The 21,875-nt window shown below is 49.0% G+C and overlaps 1 protein-coding gene across 1 annotated transcript in view; it reads right to left on the reverse strand.

Annotated features, from left to right (window-relative positions):
• The window catches only part of PNN (pinin, desmosome associated protein), a 330,597-nt gene that overhangs the window by 225,485 nt on the left and 83,237 nt on the right, over positions 1–21,875 (reverse strand). The window contains exon 3 of the mRNA XM_069637495.1: positions 10,399–10,467. Coding sequence (XP_069493596.1) covers positions 10,399–10,467 — 69 coding nt within the window. The remainder of the gene's footprint in view (positions 1–10,398; positions 10,468–21,875) is intronic.

Genomic DNA, 21,875 nt, shown 5'->3' on the forward strand with positions numbered 1-21,875 from the left:
GGCGATTTTTGTTTGGGATTCGCTTTTTTAGATTCCATAGTACTCAATTCAGTCAAGCTTGCATGCTTTATATTCTTAGTTTCCATCAGGTGGTTCGTACATGCAATTAAAGTATTCATCATTGTTTTCCTTTCCACAGTGTCTTTTCCTGTGATTTCATTCAATCTGTTATGCCACAATTTAGAGGTTTCTGCTTCTTTCTCCAAACGATCTTGCAGCATTAAATTCATGGTTTCTAGTTTTGTGAGCTTGTTGTTAAGCTGGACCATGTATGCACCATTGTTTTGGACTGCTTCGTGGAGATTCTCATATAGTTTTGTAAATGGAATTAATGCTAGTGAGGTTGCAGCGAGGACATTATTGTGTATCTGTATCGCTGCAGCAGCTAACAAATTTGATTTTGAAAACGAAGGGGCCTCCTTGTGGTGAAGGGCTGAGTTTTTTTTCATCGAGCAATATGCTCGAGTCAGGAATACCTTGAACCCCGTGGTCCACAGTCCCTTTCATCGACTTAGATTCCCCATTCGTGTGTTGTTGAGTATTTGGAGTGGAACAGTACGAGGAGAACCTAGCTGCCGAAGAATTTATAGATCGATTTAAGTGGAGAGTGTTTGCTTGGTTGAAGGTATTTTGATTCCGCGGAAACAGGTTCTCACCACTGTTAGCATCACCATTTTTGTTCAGCGTTTGGTCATCAGAACACTGTCGTGCTGTAATATTCAAGGTTGTGTTCTGAAGAGCATATGTCCCTTCATCCATCAAAGATTTGACATTTGTGGAAGTCACTATATTTATTTTTTGTTTTTATCAGTTATGAAGCTCTCAGACAAGCGCTCCTTCATTTTTTCAAAGTCGGCTTTTAGGCGTTCAGTCAGCCTGGCTAAACGACCAGCCAAGTCCACTCCAAAAGTGTTTAGCTTTGGGATAAAGGACTCCGCTAGTACCGATTTGGAGTTTGATCTTGACGACGCATTTTGCATTAGGCTGCCAGAGACACCCTTTCCTCTCACTGGTTTTAGTTTATTTGCTTCCAACAGGGGCTCTTGATTTAGATTGAGTGAGCTTCTCAATTGCGGCATTTTAGGCATTTGCTCTTGAGCCCAATTTGCATCACGTGGTAGATGTGGGGTGCGCAGGGATGGTCACGCTAGTGCTGGCGTCATGGTCATTACAGGGTAAAGTGAATTTGACCAGTCCGGAGTCGCTCTGGTTTACAGGTACTTCTAGTAACTCAATGTCAGTTACATCAAACGGCGACTGGAATGCCGTCATGTTTACTTCAATCACGTTTGTGGCGCTTTCCCTGTTCTCCGAATTCCAATCGGCCCGGCCATCGATCGTTGTCTTTGCGATCACTCCAAGCTGATCTTCCACGGCTGCCACACGGGGCGAGACCTCTGCCTCGACCAGTGAAGCGCCAGCAGCGGTGTCTGCTATAGGACCACGTGGGAGCGCATTTCTCATCGATGGGGGCTTAGAGGACATATCAATATCGTCAGCTGGTCTGATGTCTATTTTTAAAATCTTTAGTCTCTCTGACACAATGTGAACTAATGATTTTGGTTGTTCACATATTGGGTGCTGTACTGATGAATTACAGACTTTCTGATTTAGCACATAGGATGGCTTACATGATAATGTTGGTCTTTCCACATGGTCATCGAGCTCTCCTCTTGTCCAGTCATATCCATCAATCGACCCTGTTTGGTCGTATACGCCCCCAAGCACACATGATGGCCTCGTATTGACATTATAATCTCGCATTTGTAATGAGTGCTTTAGTTTTGCACGTGTTTGTGGACCCTGATCGGTCATTTAGAGGACTTACCTCTTCCTTCACAGTTTCGCCGAGGACTGCCTCCCACACAGCTCTTTGGCAAAGTTGTGTGCTTGATTGTATCGCCCCAGCTTGCCAAACAGCCGCACAACAGCCAGAGGACTTGTCTCCGACGGGCTTTACGCCGCAAGGGTGACTCTGGCGCAGGGATGAGGGCTTGGTTTGCTCACGTGACCACTCACGTGGGCGGCTGTGACTCCGCCTCCTCCAGGAAGCAGATCGCGGAAATGCAGTTCCCGGCAAGAGCTTCACTCCTTTGCTCGCAATGCCGGGAACAGAAAATGCAGTTCAAAAGTGCAAGCACAAAGAAAACCGCGTCGCTTCAGAGCTCCGACACACACAATGTTTTACCATTTTAATCTCATGCTGCATTATGTAAAGGCACTCAAGCTAAGGAGTTGAATCTATTAGTGAACGTATATGACATGCATTACTTACGGTTAGGGAGAATTCTCAGAAATTTGCCAATTCCCCCTACCTTGGAGAACCCCAGCAACTATGCTGGATTTTGAGGACTTGATTTTTTAACCTGGAGATGGGGCGACTTTTTCCCCACTCATTTTAAATGTTATTTTGTACTCCGTTTCATTTGGTTGTGGAGTCCTTGACAAACTCCATAGGCATCTTTTACCTTGTGTCACACAGCACCTTCAGTGCAGTCACACAGGGAAGTCTTTCAGATTCCACAAAGGTATAAATGAATGGCTGGTGGCAGCGATTTACTTTACTACTATTATGGGATTTGACCACAGGCTGCATTCGCAGCCACGGTCAAGCACCCATGGGTGCCTTTGTTAAAATGGCCCCTTTTTTTGCTATTTCTTTGTGGAAAGGTCTTTTGAGATTTACTCTACGCGCAAAACCAGGTTTGGTCCCTTTGTTCATTTTGCCTTTTGCAGGATGAAAAAGTGAAGCCTGCCTCTAGCTCCAGGGTGTCTGGCGATGTAGGAAGAAAGGGAGGTGCCCGAAACTCCCTGTGCTTAGTCGCCTAGGTGAAAGGAATGCACTCTAAGCGATTGGCCGGTTGGCTGTCCGGCAAGGACAGCCACCCTGCTGGGTGACTGACAGCTAGGCTAGAATGAATGGGAGCAAGCTGCATAAAAGCCGAGGCTTTTTGGTTTGGAAGGCAGTCTGGACCACTGGACAAAGGAATCCGAAGAAGAATGACGCCTGCTGCAACTCCTGGACCGTTGGTTTGCCCAGTGAAGCTCTGCTGCTGTGCTGAAACCCCAAATTCATATCGACAGAGAAGCCCCTGAAAGGACGACTTTTCCCCTTGAGTTGGTGCGACCCATCAACTCCAAAGTAAGCCACCTGGACATCCTCTGAAAGCTGGTTGAGTATCCACTGCAGTTGCTGCTGGAACTGGATAGCCAGGGAGAGGAACATCAGTTTGTGTGCGTTGCTTTTAAGCTGGCCTAGAGCTCCAGGAAGATCCTCCGGACTCCCAGGAAGTAGGACTGACCGAGCCTGTGCTACCTCAGAGTGCGGGACCCCAGATGCAAGGAAAGGCCATCTCGACAGCCAGGAACCACAGTGTTGCTATTTGCAGTAGACGCGAGGCGCTGAAAAACCAAACAGCCACTTGTTTGAAGTTTGTTGGTTGAGAGCAGTGACCGTCCCATTGCAGTGCAGGAGTCCCCAGAAGTCCTCCCTCTTGTCCCCACGACTGAGGCCCAGAAACAGCGAGATTTGCAGAGCTGCAGAGGCACAGAAGTTATCTGCTGCACTTCAACCTAAAGGTACTGTAAAGTCTAAGAACTTGTTGAGTAGCCACTTGTCCTCATTAGAGACTTGCTTGGTTGCACGTGTAGAGTTGCTTGCAGCTTCTTTACCTCAAGCCTAATCAGCTTGTGGCCCTACTTTGATTTCTAATATTCTACAAAGACTTTTTAAACATTGGAAAAGACCTACTTACCTACAACAAGAGTTTGTTACCTTGACTTTTGGCAACTTAACATTGGCTGGCCTGGCTCCCTGAATGACTTCTCTTCTGCTCATGTGTTTTGCCTTCCTTCCAGGAAAGGGTTAACTGACTTTGCATTGGGGGTTATTTTTCAAGTACTAACCTGCTTAAGGATAACTGAATTTTAATCTGAACCCTCTTCTCTTTGACACTCCTCAAGAATATTTTATACAACAGTGATTAATGGCAACAGCACCCCGACTATTGAAAACACCTGAAAGTGTATTTTTGCAGAGTATTTGTGTTGCTTTATATTGCTCCCTTCTGAAGGCTTATTGTAACTGATAAATTAATAATTGTTTAATCAAGAAACCTTGTGTCTAGGTTCATTTGAATACTTGTCACTGAATCTCTAACCCCCCCCCCCCTACAGCTCACAATGACCCCCCCCTCTTGAGTTAAACCTGGCTACTCAACCACACTACCAACCTGTGCAGTACAGACTTATACCAAAGTTTGGGTTCCTATTGCCAGGTGGTCAGTGTGGGTGTAGTGCACCCAAAGGGTACTGCAGACAACAGAAAGGATTAAGCTATGTTCCTTCAACTCTAAGAGGGGAGGAAGGGTCTGAATCTAAGCAGATACAATCAAAAATGCTATTACGGTAAGTAATGCATGTCTTCTGATGCTTGAGAATCTGCTTAGATTCACATGCTGTGCATAGACCAGCAAGCAGTACCGAGAGATGGTGATTGGATGTGTGAAGAAACAGAAGCAAAGATGTCTTAACACTGCTTGTCCCACCTGAGAACCGGACCTAGAGGGTATCTAGGAAGTAGTGTTGTGTAAAGATGTGTACAGAACTCCAGGTTGCTGCTTTGCAAATGGACTCTAGGAACATTTGCAATGAATGCGATGGTAGCCACTGTGCCCCGAGTAGTGGGCTCTAGGCTTGAAGGCCAGAACTCTTGGCAAGAGTGTAGCAGTGTGATGCACTTTACAATCCACGGAGATAGGAGACACAGGTCCCCCTTCTCTACCAGCTGCCACTCAAACGAAAAACAGGTTTTGTTTTTTCTTTGTGGTTCAGTCTTTTACAGATAATGACTGCTCCTCACATCAAGTGTGTGGATGCTTCTTTCCGCCATGTTAGTGGGGTTCTGAAAGAAGGTGGGCAGTTCTATTGATGGAACTTTGAAATGAATTTAGGCGCAAGCCGTTGGCGAGTGCGCAAAACCAGCTTATCTTTGTGAATTGTGACAAATGGGTCTTGAACTGAAAGGGCCTGTAGTTGACCAACTTTTCTTATTGAAGTGACGGCCGCCAGGAAGGCGGTCTTGTAAGAGTGCTTGAAGGCTAGCATTATGCATAGGTTTAAAAAGAGGTTCCTTTAGTCTTGTCAGAACCACATTCAGGTCCCATCCGGGAGGTGGGTTGGAATTGAGGGGATGAAGTCTTAACTCCTTCCATAAAATCCTTGATTACTGGGATTTTCCACTACAAAACATTTTTTGGGACGTGGTGTAAGCTGAAGTGCAGCTAAGTGGACTTTCAGGGAATTAAAAACTAGACCCACGTCTAGTAGGCAAGTCCAGTACAAGACAATATGTGTCGAAGCGCAATCTATGGCATTGATGCTCTTGGAATTGCACCATATGACGACATGCTTCCACTTGTAAGAGTAGCAATGTCTGGCGTGGGCTTTCTTGCTTCTCTGAAGATGGAGGAGTCTGAACTCTATGACCTCGGAAGCCAGGCCGCTAAGTTCAGTTGGCGGGCATGGATGGAGTGTCTGCCCCCTGTCCTGTGATAGCATGTTGTATGGGCATGGCAGCTTCCTTAGAGGGGAGACTGACATTGCCATCAGATGAAAGATCCAGGGTTGGCAGGTACACATCAGGGCCACCAGAATCATTGTGACTGGTCCCTGGTGTATCTAGTGCACTATCTTGTTGAGTAGGGGAGTCTGAGGATTGGGGTGGCTTCGGGGAGTGTTAAGAAATTACACTGACCATGTTATCCAGAGACCATTCCCCTTGGAGCGGTTCTGTGAGTACCTGGAGGCGTAATCTGGGCATTGTGCGTTCTCCAGAGTTGCAAACAAGTCTATCTCTGGGAAGCCCCAGTCTGAAGACATCGAGGACCAGGTCTTCGTGCAATCACCACTCGTAATCTATGAGATAGTGGGCAGTCTCCGCGGAGCATGTCCACGAGAAGATAGAGTTCCCCTGGAACGTCTTGTGGAGGAACATCGTGTTTGAGAGCCCAAGTTCTTAGACAGTTTGGATAGCCCTGGAGAGCGAGTGCCCCCTTGCTTGTTCAGATAATACATGGCAGTGGTGCTGTCCGTTAGGACTAGGAGTCTTTCCCTGGAGGTGTATTTGAAAGGCCTTCAGGGCTTTGAATATTGCTAGCAATTCCAACAGCTTTATGTGGTTGGATGCTACCGCCGGAGACCAAAGGCTGTGCGCTTGAGCCCCTCCCACCCCCCCCCGCAACCAGTCAGATGAGTCAGTGGTGGGGTGGTGAAGGTCTTCCCCTGCAAGAGATTTTCCCTTGACTACCACTGCAGAGAGTGAACGAGGGCTGCTGAGACAACCACTAGATTGTCCCACTGTCCGCTGGCCCGACACCATTGGCTTGAGAGCCACTCTTGCATGGGGCGCATGTGCAAACGTGCATGTGGGAACTAGATAAATGCAGTCACATGGCTTTGCGTATGGCCACCTTGCGATTGGCTACATCCTCTCGTTGGAGAAGACTAGCCTGTCTTTGGTCTGAACAAGGGCCCCTAGGAATTGCTCGCCTTGGCTGGGGTCCGGGCTTGACTTCTTGTTGATTGAGAATCCCAGCCTGAAGAGGAGATCTACAGTCTTCTGGAATTTTCATAGGCATGTTCCGTACGAATCCCCTGTTATTAGCCAGTCATCGAGGTAAGGACAGACTGGAATGGACTGCCTGTGCAGGTGAGCCGCTACTTCCGCCAATACCTTTGTAAATACCCTTGGTGCTGAGGTAATGCTAAAGGGAAGGACCTTGACATGATAGTGCTTGTCCTCCATCATGAACCTCTGGTATTTTCTGTGCGCTGGCAACATTGAAATATGAAAGTATGCATCTTTCATGTCCAATATTGCCATGTAATACCCCTCTACTAGCAGTGGGATTACTTTGTGCAATGTTGTCATTCTGAACTTGTGGCTTAACAAACTTGTCCTCTGGGTGCAAGTAAGTCTTACGAAGGGCGCATTGTGAGATCCTTTTTGGATACAAGGAAGTACACTGAATAAATAACCTTGTTTACCTATATAATGGGGACGACTTCTATGTCGCTGTTTTCTTGAAGGATGTCCACCTCTTGCAGCAGAATTTCAGGTGTTCTTGCGATAGGAGTCTGGATGTGGGTCGGTTGCGAGGAGGCCGGCTGAATTTGATACAATAACTGGGCAACGGTCTTGAGCACCCACTGGTCTAAGTGACCCCCCTCCCAGGCTTGAAGGAAAGATAATATTCGTCCCCCAACCGGGGAGGCATGGGAGGGGACCCCGGACTGGCAAGTCATTTTTAGCAGAGGCCAGAGCCTCTTGGGGTGGAGTTCCTACCCCTTTGTTGGTATCTACTTGTGGCATTTGCGCTCTGTCCACAGGACCATGGTGCACTCCCTGTCCCATACAGGGTGTGGGGGGAGAAGGTGAGAAGGATTGCCCCTGAATGGAACAGTGAGAGTTACCTCCTCACTGTTAATTTGATTCAGAGACTTCTGAGTCTCATGCCCTTATGAGGCGTCTCAGCGCTTGTGTTTGGGGATGACGCCCTTATTGGTTGAATGCCCAGACGCATGCCCCATCGAAGGTTGCAGGAAGGGCGGCCGATCAGGAGGCTCAGTGGGTGCTGTTGAAACTTCAGACTGACCCGTTTGACATCTGTAGCTTCCTCAACGAATATGTCAGGGGAGCTTGTGGGGTTGTGTGCTTTTAGTTTTGTGGTGTGGATGTGCCCTTGTCGCCGGGATGTTATCTACCCATAGCAGCACCAGTGGCCTGCCTGTCGAGGAGATTTAAGGGCTGGAGAGATGCAGTCCCTGGTCCGGAGGGCAAGGATAAATCTTGCAGTCCTATTCTGGATTAGTTGAAAAGGGTGACGAGAGGAAAAAGGCAGCTTGAGGAAGAGGCTGTTGCAGTAAACCAGAATAGAGAACAAAGCTCTGGAGACAGAGTTCCTGGGGGACGGTAAGGAAGAGGGGAATGCCTCTTAGGAGGTGAAGTTAAATGTGTGCCTTCTTGGCAAGGTCCGTGCTGTGAGGGTGGGGAAAGGAGTCGAAGACGACACTAAGGTTTTTAGCCTCAAGATAGTGAGGTGACCCAAGGAGGGCTTCCTGAGAGTAGGAGGGGAGCTGTTAGATCAGGCTATTGGAGAAACCCCTAGACAGTGGCGATTTCTTGATTTTGGACCCAGTAGTACAGGAGGACCCTTCAGAAGCAGGGGAGCCGAGAAGATGCAGCGACCCGGGGACAAAGAGGCAATCTTAGTCAGACTTCAGGCTCCCTAAACGCCCTTCATGGTGAGGGAATATAGCAGGTCGATAAGTTGCCAGCACAGCAATGAAGATGCCAGCAAAGTTAACAGCAATAAGGAGGTGGAGGAAGGTGCCCATAGAAAGTTGCTGTGAAGTTCCAGGCAGGTGCAAGGCCAATGCAGATTTTGCAGATGCAATGAAAGCTCAGCAGCACTTCAGACTCATTGGTGCTACCAGTCCAGAGAAAGAATGCACCCGGTTCAGGTCTACCCTGTCGCCTTGAAGGGAAAGGGCCAGTATGTTAAAGGATATTTGTACCGCGCACTTTAACCCCTGGAGTGGTCCCCTGGCGGCTCTGAAAAAAAGGGGAATATGAGGGAGTGAGGGGGATGTGGATAAGCTGGAAAAGTGCAAGAGAGCAGCGGTGGGTCCGTCGGCTGGGCTTGGGGTGTTTTACGGTTGTGTGCTGTTGTGCAAGTCTATGTGTGGTTTGTTTGGTTGTTGAAGTTTGTGCGGATTGTTGTGTAGTAGGCTTGTGTTTGGTTAGAGTTTGAGAGGTGTATGCAGAGGGGTGAAATTTCTAGTGGATTGGTTAATTGGCATTGCCGTCCTTGCAGTTATGTCTAGGTGTGATGCTTGCTATGGCTCACTATTTCATCTGCGTGTGGCACTTGCTAATCTTCAATATTATATCTAGATGTGAGGCAGGCTAGAGTTAAAGATTCCATCTAAGTTTGGCCCATGCCAACATTGGCACGTATGTTAGTATGTAAATACAAGGCAACATTTACAGTCCAGCCATGAATAGTTTGGGCTGGTGGTAACAAATCTCCAAGTATGCATGGTGTGAGTCTATGGTAGTCTACATTATGGAAAGGTAAGGTAGAGAGTGGTGGGGGCTTTCTGGAGTAGATTCATTGCTCTACACCCCACAGTTTTTGTTTTTGACTGGCTTCCCCTGCAGACACATCTTTGTGCCGCCTCAGATGGAACCACCTTTAGCCTTGGGGCCCTTAGCTGCGGGGCTGCATGGGCACAGGGCTGCCCTGTGAAGGTCACTTAAGAGGAGCGGACTGGCCAATTAGGTCCATGGGCCGGACTGGGAGGCAGGAGGAGGAAAGAGCCAGGGAGAAAGGGGGTGCAAGGCTGTGGTGTGGAGTATGCTAGGAGGACCAATCTGGGCAGGGGGCGGGAAGGGAGGCGGGATGGAGGTGGAGAATGGTGAAGTGGGATCGGGGAAGGCATCGTGGGCGCAATCAGGGAGTTGGGGGGCCTGGAACTAAAAATAAAGTTGAACAGGGCGCAGGAGGGCTCAACTCACCTGCAGCGCCAAGGTGGCAAAATCTGTATGTTTCCGTATGTGGTGGTTGGTTTTGCCACTGCTAGTCGCGGCACTGGTCCTCTAGCGGTCCTTTGGGTTCAGATGGTTGGAGCTGGTTTGTCTTTCTCAAATCACTCAAGGCTTTCTCCCTTAATAAGTCTGAAAGGTTGCCTCAGTCCATCAAATAAGGAACCTGCAATGTTCAAGCAGGTGGGGGACTGGCACCTCAATCTGCCCACCAACAGGACATAATTGAGTAACCCTAATGTTGTGATGCATGTATTTATCCAATTGCTTAGTTTCTAGTTCAGCATAATGAAAAAACCTCAAGGACTATTCCTTGTCCTACCAAAAAGCTATTAAAAGTAAATATCAAACCTGGCATGCATGGCCGAGCTTCTCTAAAGCGTGGACTAAATAGATTGTCGTTCATGGGGGCAGGGGCAAATTGACACTTCAAGGGTGTTGCCACTGAGGCAGTAGAACTGAGTTTACGTAGTATCCTTCAACCAATTGTCTTGCTAGAAGTCAGCGGTGTCCGATTGTATGGTCATTACATAGCTGCCTTGGAGGGCATGATCACAGCAGACTTCCTCTTTCAGAACAATGAAAATACATGAAAAGGGATTGTGCAAATGGCAACTGGCCACGTGCATTTTAAAATGAATCCTGGTTCCACTCGAAATAAAATGCCAGACATGGGCCCTACTGAAGATTATATACATAACATTTTTGCAAAACATCAGTACTACACCAATTTACCAAAGTAATGGTTTAGTTACCACAAAATCAAAAACACATTCTAGAAGCATGCTTACCTATTGGCTGAGCCTTCAACATCTCTAAGTTTGGCCGGGGGTCCTCCTCCACCCTCTGAGAGTCCACGCCTGAAAAATCAAAGGGTGTATTTTCAAAAATGGTGCAACCAAACTAGAAATAGTTTAAACACTTTGGTGCACGGATGTCCCAGCTTTACAAAGGGAATTAAAACCAAGCAAGGCAACAACTCAAGCAGCAAGTGCTACACAAACTACTCACAAAGGAAAGCCACTGGAGATAGTGGCGATGAAAATATTGAGTGAAACTGAAAGGAAGACTACGGACAGCCACTTCAGTGGTCAACAGGAGTCTCCGTTTGTAAGGAAATAAGTAGGGAGTGTCAGGGAAGAGTCTCCTTAAGCCGGTGGTTGTGGTGATTGGATGCAGTTTCCAGATTAAAGTTTAGTTAGTGATTCCTTTAAGCTCACCAGGACCTTTAAGTGGTAGACATTAAAGAACAACTGGGCCCAACTCTCCAGAGATGGAGTGGGATGGTTAAGTACAGTACTCCATTTATACCGAAAGAAAATGTCAACACTATTTGCATGAAAACAATCATCCCTGCTGCGTGGCTTTGCATGATACAGGGAACGGGGCGCAATGGCTAAGCTGACTGGTGAGGTGGTGCGGGCTGTTGAGACTCCAGGGCTGTTCTGAGGGGGTGATGTGCTGGGACGACTCCATGAGGCAAATGCTTACACCAAGGGCTGGCGAGTTCCCCTTAAACATGGAGGGCTTAGACCAGATTACAACACTAGAGAGGCACTCCATTAGTCAATTGCAGCTTGCACTGGGAGGCTTGCCGCCTGGGGCACCAGACACGCAGTGCACCAGTTCTCTGCCCCTGAATGAAGTTGCCCCACCCCTCCTGCCCCAAACACATCACATACATACTTCTTGGGCCTATGCTTCGTCTGGGGGCTCTTGGCATGTAGTGCGGCCCTGAACCATGGCCAGGAATCCCCATGTGCTGCCCCTTGCTCACTCTTCTCACTCAACAATGCGTGCCATTTAGGGTCTACAACCTAATAAAAAGGTCTTGGCCAGCTGGGAAACCAAACTACATCACAGTTGATAAAAACTCACGATGGCCAAGCACAACAAACCCACAAAAAACTATGAAATTACAGCCATGCTGCAGGTTCAAGGGGAAAATGCAAACAGCAGTAGTTATGGTGCATATGGCCAGCAGAGGGGGAAGAAAGCCCCGACCACCCAGCCACCGGAATGTACCTGAAAAATCTACTTGGCAAAATCAAAAAAAAAAAAAAGAACTAAAGGGAAGCATTGCAAAACTCTTGGGGGGGAAATTGTGGAGGTGGAGCTGGGTAAGCAGGCTGTGGATTACATGCATTACTCATCGTAATAGCATTTCTGATTGTATCGGCTTAGATTCACATGCTGTGCATATAGTACAACATCCAGAGGTAAATGCAGAGTATTGCATCTCGTCTTTCGAGAAACGAAATGGGACGTCAACATGGGCGTGCCTGTAACACTATCCCCAACGTGACGTTTAGTGTACTCAAAACCCTCACGCGTTGGCGATCTAATCCAACCGGAAGAGGGAAATGTATCTCTTAAAGTGCATCCGGAATTTAAGCCAGATCACATCCAACAATTTCAAGATCATACAATACAGACATGACGCGAGCTGACAGCGTATATTTACATACGGGTCGTGAAAGGAATGTTGCTGAGAGCAGCCAAAAGGCCATTTATGTTATGTTTTCACCTCACAGCTTTGACAGGAACTGAAGCCACTCTTACTCAGAAGCCAGAAGGGCAGGTATCAACAAGCAAGTTGGAAACCTAGAGGCAGAAGACAACAGCAACAGAACTCAGAGGAGAGGGTCTAAAAAAGTGTCTCCTAAAAGCACAAGAGCCCCAAACCAACTACACACAAGCCTAGCAATCCCAAATTTCAGGATTACAGTGAAAGCAAGCAGGAACAGCCCGAGCAGAGAGGTCAAGTGTGCCTCCGAGTCCAAACCTGGGACCCTAGAGAAGTTCTCCTGGTCCTTGCTATCAGGAACCTTGGCTGATACTAAGAGATCCTAGCTCAGATATAAGATCTGCCCAGACCAATTAAGAATGGCCTCATGGAACACCAGAGGGTTAGGGCATTTGATGACTGAAAATGACATGAACTTGGGAGGCTTTGACTTATGTTGTTTGATACCTTTATTCAGCGTAGGCCATATTGGTAGAGACAATATCAGTGAACAAAAAGAACTATGTTAAACCAATAAAACAGATCATATGTTACTAGATTAAAACGACAGGGAGCAACAACGTGTCAATAAAACAAATCACCTACTATCAAAATATACACTATCAAAATCATTCATTGCAAGAAACCTTATACCAATGGTGTAATTCATTTCCACAGGTTCAGGGGTCTACCCTACAGCCTTGTTCCTCCACAGCCAGGATCTATGAATATATTTGGCGACAAAATAAGCCGCTGTAAGATCCATGGAGTTCTTACAAAAGGTAAATAGCTCCACTGACGGACCCCATGCAATCTAAAAAGGGGTTTCAGATAGAATCACCTATGATATTTCAATTAGTCTCAAAATAGTAAAAAAATGCCTGGCTGTTTCACCCCCAATTTCACACATCGGGCAAACAATACTAAATGTTCCAGAACAGTTTTTGATGTTGTCTAGTAAAGACAGGGATCCTAAGCGTAGCCTCAAATACAATGCCCTTGCATAAGTCAGTTTGATGAGGTTCAAATAGGTCTCAAATCCCTGTGACCGATTGCTCGGTAGGCCAGGCCAAGTGTCAACATTAGCTCTTTGTACCCGGCAAAGGCTTTTTTCAGTGCTTTTTGTGCATAGGTCCATCTGCCAGGGATTCTGCCAGTAGGCATAAAGACCGAGCAGGGATAGCAAGTTTCTTACGTGCACCAGACAGGGAATCCTCTGCCAGCCCCTCAGCGATAGGATGGGCTCCAGTGTCAAGCAATATGCCTCCAAGTCTAGGCTACCACAGATCCTTGCCCAACAATAAACCGGCCTGATAGATACTTCATCTATTGGGGGAGATTACACTTCATGCGGGCAGAACTGGTGGGGTTCTCTGTGGGAGAAGGAAGATTGACTTTAGAAACACATTTTCTGTTGATCTCAAGGCAGACACATACGCGTGCCCCTCATACCTCGGCTCCATAGAAGGCTGATGCCTTAGCCTACGTCTGACAGACCAAGGACTGGCCCCAGTGCGCACCCCCCCTTTTGCATTCAGCATCATAGGCTTTGACTACCACGCTGGCCATCTCAAAGGCAGTGTTTGCCTTGGACACTTGGTTTTCCCAGAGCCCGCCGACCCCCAGAAAACCGAACTCCAAGTAACCATACAAGTCCACCCATTCCTAGGTGGTACAGTTCGGCAGCAGATTCAGGTTTTTTGGCCTGTCGCTTTACATGAGGACCATCGCCTTAGTTTGCCGCGTCGATTTCCAGTCCGAGTTTTGCACACTGATTCAAAGGTTACCAGGGCACGCTGCAGGGCTATCAGGGAGGTGGAGAGGAGATTAGCGTCATCCGTGAAGAGGAATAGGACGCTCGCTCCCCATCCTGGGGGAGGGGGGGGGGGGGGTCTACGTCCTCCTGCTAGAGCCCCTCTATTATTGAACTGATAAGGCAAAATAGGATGGGTGCAAAGGTGCAAGGATGCATCATTGGCACACCCCTCAAGTGGTCAGTCTTCAGGTCCACGAAGACCCCATAAAGATTGGTCTTGGTAATCCTGAGGTGTTTGAATAATTAGATAGAATTTAAAACATTGGTCGACAGTGCTTTTTCATGCTCGATAACCGGCCTGAATGTAGCTTAACTGCTTGGTTTCCTCGACCTATGCTACACGATGCTGGAGAGTTTCCCATAGCATCCAGCAACGAAATGGGTCGGTAATTACTGGGTCTGCCCTGTCACCCTTCATAAATATAGGGACTATGACCGCCAAAGTCCAAGTTGCAGGGACCCAATCACGGATAATGATAGCATTGAATAATCTGGTGCCCAAACAGTTCATTCACTTTTTACAGGTCCACAGGGACCCCGTCTGGCCAGGGAGCAACGGCATGTGCAACTTCTGCCACTGAGAAGTTCAGCTGCTTTACCAAGTCTATTTGCAGCATTGAAGGCAAAGAGGTACTCCGCAGGGACCATTGGACCACTCTGGGTTGGTCACTGTACAGGTTCTCAAAGTGGGAATACCACTTGGCAGGATTTATACTTTCTGGCACCATGACATCAGCCTTTAGGTCTGAATCGGTGCTCAGCCTCCAGAAGCCTACACCATCCTTCGCCTTGGCACGCTCCTGGTTGGCTAGCCACTGTTTCTTCATATACCGGACCTTTAAGTGACTTATAGGATCTTCATTGTCTGGAGAAGGGAATAGTTTCTTACCTGTAACTCCATTTCTCCAGCATTTGTAACTTTCATGGATTCACATGCTTAGAATATTCCCCGTCGACAGACTGGGAACCCTTGGTACACTTATAAAGCCATTTCCCATAGGAAAACGGACACTTGTGTCCTATCTACGTCATTTTAGGGGCTGCCCACGCTTGCCCCACTAGGACGTAGCGGTATAAATGCCCCACCCCCGCGGCTCCCTTCAGATTTCGACCCCTCCAAAACAGAATGGGGTGAAAACCTAGTTATACAAGTCTATTGCATTCCGGGGAGGCCGGCGGGCGCATGTGAATCCATGAAAGATACCAATGCTGGAGAAATGGAGTTACAGGTAAGAAACTATTCCCTTCTCCAGCATTGGATCTTTCATGGATTCACATGCATACAATAGAATGCACAGCAGTGATTTTTTTTTTTTCAGGATGTGTGAAGGCAATCCGGCACACTCCTAAGCATACGTATAGCTAACCATGCTTATGTAAAACTGCCAATTTATAAATATGCAACAGTACATGCATATCTCTATATACACATGCTAAAATAAGTACAGACCCTTCTTGAAAAGGGCTTACCTTATTGAAACAGATGGCGCAAGACTGCTCTTCCCATTTGTATCTCGTCCGCATGCTGCCGTTCGAGGCAGTAATGGCGGGTAAACTTGTGAGGCGCCGACCATGCCGCTGCCTGGCAAATGTCTGTCAGCGGGATTCCTGCCCACAACGCCGTCGACGAAGTTGTCCTCGTGGAATGAGCTCTCGGACGCCCTTGTAGCGGTTTTCCCACTTTGGAATGACAGAAGGCAATCGTCGACAAGACCCAGCAGGCCAGTCCGTGCTTTGAAATTGCTTTTCCTCTCGCCGATGGACCATATGCAATGAAGAGTTGTGGCATAGATCTAAGTTGCTGAGTCCGATGAAGGTAAAATTTTAAAGCTCTCTTCACGTCCAAGGTATGAAGGACTTTTTCCGCAGCCGATGAGGGGGGGTCGCGAAAAAGGTAGGCAGGACAATGGATGAGTGTTTATGATAAGCCGTAGGAACTTTTGGAATGAAACGAGGATTAGTTGACAGAACCACTTTGTCCTTAAAGAACCTCCTCAGGTACAACGGGTCTACGACCAATGCTTGCAATTCCGAGATCCACCTAGCTGATGTTATAGCTATTAGAAAAGCCAATTTCCATGACAAGAACTTCATCGACGATGTGGCCATTGGTTCAAAGAGTGCTTTCATTAACCCTGCTAGCACCACATTAAGACTCCACGTTGGTGGAAAACGTTTAACCGGCAGGAACGTTCGGAACAGACCCCTCATCAAGTGTTTCACCAGCCTGTCACTAAACAAGGGAGACTGCCTCCTCCTCGTGAACCTAGAGATGGCCGCCAGGTGTACCTTTATTGATGAAAAAGATAATCCGCTCTTCGCCAGGTGTAGCAGATACAGTAGAAGCTGCTCCGGAGTTACCCTTAGAGGTTGCACTCCCAGCTGTCCTTGACACCATGTACAGAACCTTCTCCATTTACACGCATACAACTTGTTGGTGGAAGGGCCCATGCTGCTTGCAGGATTCTCCGACAATCCAACGAAATGCTCAAGGCACCAAATTCCGAAAAGTCAGGAGCCAAGCTGTGAGATTGAGCTGTCTGGATTGTGATGCCACACTGTTCCTTCGTCCCGGGACAGGAGATTGGGAACCTTCGGGAACGTTATTGGTTGATCCACTGACAGGTGAAGCCGGTCGGAAAACCACGGCTGCCTCGGCCAACACGGTGCCACTAGGATGACCCGGCACCTGTACCTGCGTTTCCACTGCAGAGTTCTTCTTATAAGAGGGAACGGAGGGAAGGCGTAGAGGAACTTGTCCGTCCACGGGAAGGAGAACGCTTCGCCCAGGAGAACCTTCCTGTGACCACCTGCTGGCATACATTTCGCACTTCTTGTTCCTCTTCGTTGCGAAGAGATCCAGCGGAGGCCGTCCCCATTTCTCGAAGACCTTTGACAACTGAACACGGTCCATCTCCCGTTCGTGTATTTGGTCCATTTTTCTGCTGAGCCACTTGCTCGTTCCTTACTCCCGGAAGATGAGCCACGATGGATATATCGTTTCAGAGCCCAATGCCACACCTTCTGAGCCTCGGTGGAAAGGGTTCTGGATCGCATGCCCCTTGCTTCCGCAAGTAAAACATCGCCGTTGCGTTGTCTGTCAATATTCTCACTATGGACCCTCTGACGTGCGGCAGGAAAGACTTCAGGGCCCAGCTCACTGCTCTCAGTTCCAGAACGTTGATGTGCAGGAGAGACTCCCTCCGAGACCAACAACCTTGCGTTTGTAGAGTGCCCATGTATGCTCCCCAGCCTGTCAGGGATGTGTCCGTCACTATGGTTAGCCGAAACTCTGGCTCCTGTAGGGGTACCCCTCTGGATAGATTTTGAAAGTTCTGCCACCACTGAAGAGCTAGTAGGAGCTTGTCCTCGACGGTCAGTTTGTCCGACCAGAACCCTTGGGCCTGCGTCCACCGGTCCGCCAGAAACTCTTGAACCGGCCTCATGAACAGGCGGCAGTTGCTCACCAGAGGAATGCAGGACGCCATAGCGCCCAGAATCGACACATTTTCTCACTGATAGTCTGGTATTGATTTTCAGCTGACCTGCCAATCGATTGAGATTGGCGATTCTGTCGAGGGATGGCTTCACAAACCCTGACTGGGTCTCGAATTGCGCACCCAGGAACACCAAGCTCCTCGACGGCGTTAACGAGGATTTCCCGAAGTTTACCACAAACCCCAGCCGTTGTAAAAGTTGCATGGTGCCCTGCAAACTTGTGCGAGTCGACATAGGTGTCAAATCTCCCCCCCCCCCCCCCGTCTCACCTGTGATCAGGATGTCCCTTGTTCGGCAGCAGGACTCTTCCTGTGGGTGGTTCGGGTCTTGAATAGGCTCGCCCGAGCCTCGTCAGGTTGCAGAGCACGTTCAGAGTTCCGGGAAGTTTGTGGTTCCAGGGTGTCCAGAATTAGCGATAAACAAGCAATGTAAGGGGGGGGGGGGTAGTCCAGGAACAGGAAAAAAAGGCAAGGAAGGGAGTATGAGGATCAAGGAAGCAAAGTAGAGAGCAAACACGTCGGGTCACTATCGAAGATAGCGTTGAGATGCGTGGACCCGCAGGGGCGTGACCAATTTATAGTACGTGCTACGACGTGAAAGCTAGTGCGTAGCACGGAGCTTGGTACACCCATGTTGGGAGGAACAAGGAGTACAAGCCCTTCGTGACAATGACCATGAGGTCCAGAAGGGGCAATTTCGCTGGGTCATGACAGCATGCCCCCTCCGAAGACTGGTTCCTCCAGGCTTGCCTGGGTGAATAAGATGGAATCTTCTGAGCAAACGAGGGGTCTTTAAATTAGAAACTGGTTCCCATGTTCTCTCGCTAGGGGGGGTAGCTTTCCACTCGACCAGATATTGTAATCGACCCCTTCGATTACCTGGAATCACATATCCTGGACACCTCATATTCCAATTGGTCGTCCACAACAACAGGTGTGGTTTGAAAGGTTTGCGAGTAGAACTAACGTAGGGTTTCAACAGGGAGGTATGGAAGACTGGATGTATCTTCTTCCAGGAATCCGGGAGCTTAAGTCGGAAGGAGACAGGATTGATGATCTCCTTTATAGAAAATGGACCATAATAGCGAGGAGCCAATTTGTTTGGTCGTAGATGTCGAGGTAACAGTTTCGAGGCTAGCAAGGAAGGGAGTATGAGGATCAAGGAAGCAAAGTAGAGAGCAAACACGTCGGGTCACTATCGAAGATAGCGTTGAGACGCGCTGACCCGCAGGGGCGTGACCAATTTATAGTACGTGCTACGACGTGAAAGCTAGTGCGTAGCACAGAGCTTGGTACGGCCATGTTGCGTATGGGTACACATGGCCTTGCCTTCTCAGCCAGGCCGCCACCCGGGCCAAACATTTCGTGAACGTTCTGGGAGAGGCTTTCAGCCCAAAAGGTAGTACTGTGAACTGGTAGTGAGTCTGTCCTACCACAAACCTTAGGAACTCTGTGTCGCCAACACATTGGTATGTGGAAGTACGTGTCCTGCAGGTCCAGAGACGCCAGAAAGTCCCCTTTCTGAACTGACCGGATCACTTCCTGGAGCGTGAGCATCTTGAATTTTAGGCTTTTCAACGTCTTTAGATCGCGCAGGTCTAGAATGGGATGACACTTTCCGTTTGGTTTTTTCACCACAAAGTATCGGGAATAAACCCCTTGATCCCTCTGCGACGACGGAACCAATTCTATCGCACCTTTTTGTAGCATAAGTGCTACTTCCTGCTGCAACACGCTCAGATGGAGTTGAGCTAAAAACACCAGTGGAATGTGCGGAGGGTTGCTTTTGAATTGCAGGGAATGTCCTTATCTTACAGTGTCCAACACCCATTGATCCGTTATTTGCTCCCATTCATCGATGTAGCACGATACCCTGCCTCCCAGAACGTTCCGATGCCCGTCATTGCTGGTCCTTGGTCTGCTTATCCCTCGTCGACGAGTAACCTGTTCTCTTCCTGGGGGCCTGGTAGTCTCAGCGTCGTTTTGCCGCTTGAGAAGCCCGTCTGTATCCCTGGGAGGGGTATGCTGGCCTACTGAAGGATCTGCCTCTCGATGCCGAGAATCTGGAGTTTCCCGATGCTCCCCTAAAGGGATGAAAAGACCTGAAACTTCGACCACTTTGGAGGGCCGCCGCCCCCCCCCCCCCCCCCAAGGAAAGCGCCGTGTCCGAGTCCTCCTTCATGCCCTTCAGGGCCTCATCCACCTTCTCGCCGAACAGAAGGTCTCCCTCAAAAGGCATATCCAGCACCTTGTATTGCACCTCTGGTCTAAAGTTAGTGCATTTTAGCCATACTTGCCTTCAGAGAACCACACCATTATTCACCTGTTTACAACCTGATTCCGCGAGGTCCACCGCAATGTTTATGGCATGAATGGAGGCCTCTTCACCTTCCCTGACCAGTAACATCGCCGCCTTGCGATGTTCTCCCGGAAGATGCTCCAGCATAGACGCCAGTCGGTGCCACATCTGTTGTATCTGGCTACTATGGCCAGAGAATTGCCTGCTTTGACTGTGGTTGCTCCTACCGAAAGCACTTGAAGGCATCCTCTCTTCTGGCTTCACTTTCCGGGGGGGGGGGGGGGGTGAGGCGTGCACTTGTGCTGGGCTCTCGCCTTTCTCGCCGCAGCCGCTGACAGGACAGACTTGGGGGTAGCTTCTGGGGCCTTACATTTTTTCTCCAGGCAACCTTTTACTGTCGGTTCCGAGAAAGGGTGACGCATGGTCTGTAACCCCTCCTGCCACACATGATCCAGGATGGGTAGCGAGAACACCGACCTCTTTCCCATGTGGTTGAAAAGAAAGCAGTCCTTTTTCTCTTCTTCCTGGGCCAACACGAATTCTGTACACGCTTTGGCCATCATGGCGTGAAATGACCCAATGTCGTCCGGGGAAGACGGCTGAGCCGGGATTCTCGGGGTTTCTAATTCCACCTCAGACTCCCAGGTTGGATCCCCGGAGGGGGAAAGTGAGACATCCGATGAGGTTCTCCAAATCTATCAGTTCTCCTTCCTCGTGGTGTGCAGCTGAAAGGTCTCCACCCGCTGGCCCTGCCGTGGGGGTTGATGGAGGTGGTCGACGAGACGGGCCCGGTTCGATGGTCGACCTGGCCGGAGTTGCTTGAGGTAGCCTCTCGTCCAGTGTCTTCAGCAACGTTTGTAATGTGGATAAAACTTCCAGCGACAAGAGTGACTGCGGATTGAGAAGAGGGGTAGACCCCAGAATGCTGACTCCCCCGGAGAGAGGCCTGGTAACTCCTCGTAACCAGAGGTCTGCCGGGCCAGCTACTCTCACATCGTCCCCTCCCGAGGACACAGACAGGGCCTCTGGCTGCAGTAGGGTCTCCAGCAAAACCAGGTCGAATACTTCTGGTCGCCAGGCCTCTTGCGGGATCTCTGACGACAAGGCTAAAGCTGGTCCCGTCGCCGCCGTCACCATCTGCGGCCCAATAACAGTTGAGACCAATTGTGTCAGTGGCAGAGAAGGGGTCAACGACTGCCCTGCCATCGACGCCGGTGGTGGTCGTGTAGGTCCGAGGCGTTCCTGCCTTTTCTGAACTTGACCTACGCTTCTCAACTCGGGGGTCGATCTATGGTGATCGCACAAGGAGGATTTCGATTTTTCCTTTCCGTCTTTCTTCGTCGAAGATGAGGATGACAAGGCTTTCTTCGAAGAAGACTCCTTAGAATGGCTTCTCAACGATTCCTTCTCCGCAGGTCGGGATTTCTTCACGGGGGTTCCGACGATGTCGAGCGGCGCAGGGCCCCTGAAGATTTTGACGCTGAGGCCACGCTGCGCGTGGAGCCCACCTCCGAAGGCGGGTATGCCCCCGCTCCATTGTTTAACCATGTCACTAGTCGATTTCGATCTTTAAGAGTCTTCTGGGAGAAGCCCTTACATATGTTGCACTTGTCTGCCGAATGATGAGGGTCTAGACAATATATGCTATCCATATCCCCGTCACCCTCATACACCTTCAACCCGCATGTAGCGCACAGGCAGAACAGCAGTTTTCCCCCGACATCAGGACAAAACTCCAACAGCACAACCTAGACAAAATAGTAGACTACATGAGATGCTCCCACTACTTTATAGACAGTGGAAATCTGAAGGGAGCCGCGGGGTCGGGGCATTTATACCGCCACGTCCTAGTGGGGCATGCGTGGGCAGCCCCAAAAACGACAGATCGGACACAAAAGTGTCAGAAGTTTTCCTATGGGAAACAGCTTTATAAGTGTACCGAGGGTTCCCAGTCTGTCGACGGGGCATATTCTAAGCATGTGAATCCATGAAAGATCCAATGCTGGAGAAGAACCTCTCCCACCTCTAATATGCAACCAGGACCTGGAAATGTACAAAAATGTGCACAAAATACTGACTCCCATTACTGTGCCAAAGCAGAGCAGGAAAGTCCCCCCGCTCTCCTTGGGTGCAGTAACAGGAGTCAGGGG

The sequence above is a fragment of the Ambystoma mexicanum genome, chromosome 14 (assembly GCF_040938575.1).
Source record: "Ambystoma mexicanum isolate Mex_15411 chromosome 14, UKY_AmexF1_1, whole genome shotgun sequence".
NCBI classification, from domain to species: domain Eukaryota; kingdom Metazoa; phylum Chordata; class Amphibia; order Caudata; family Ambystomatidae; genus Ambystoma; species Ambystoma mexicanum.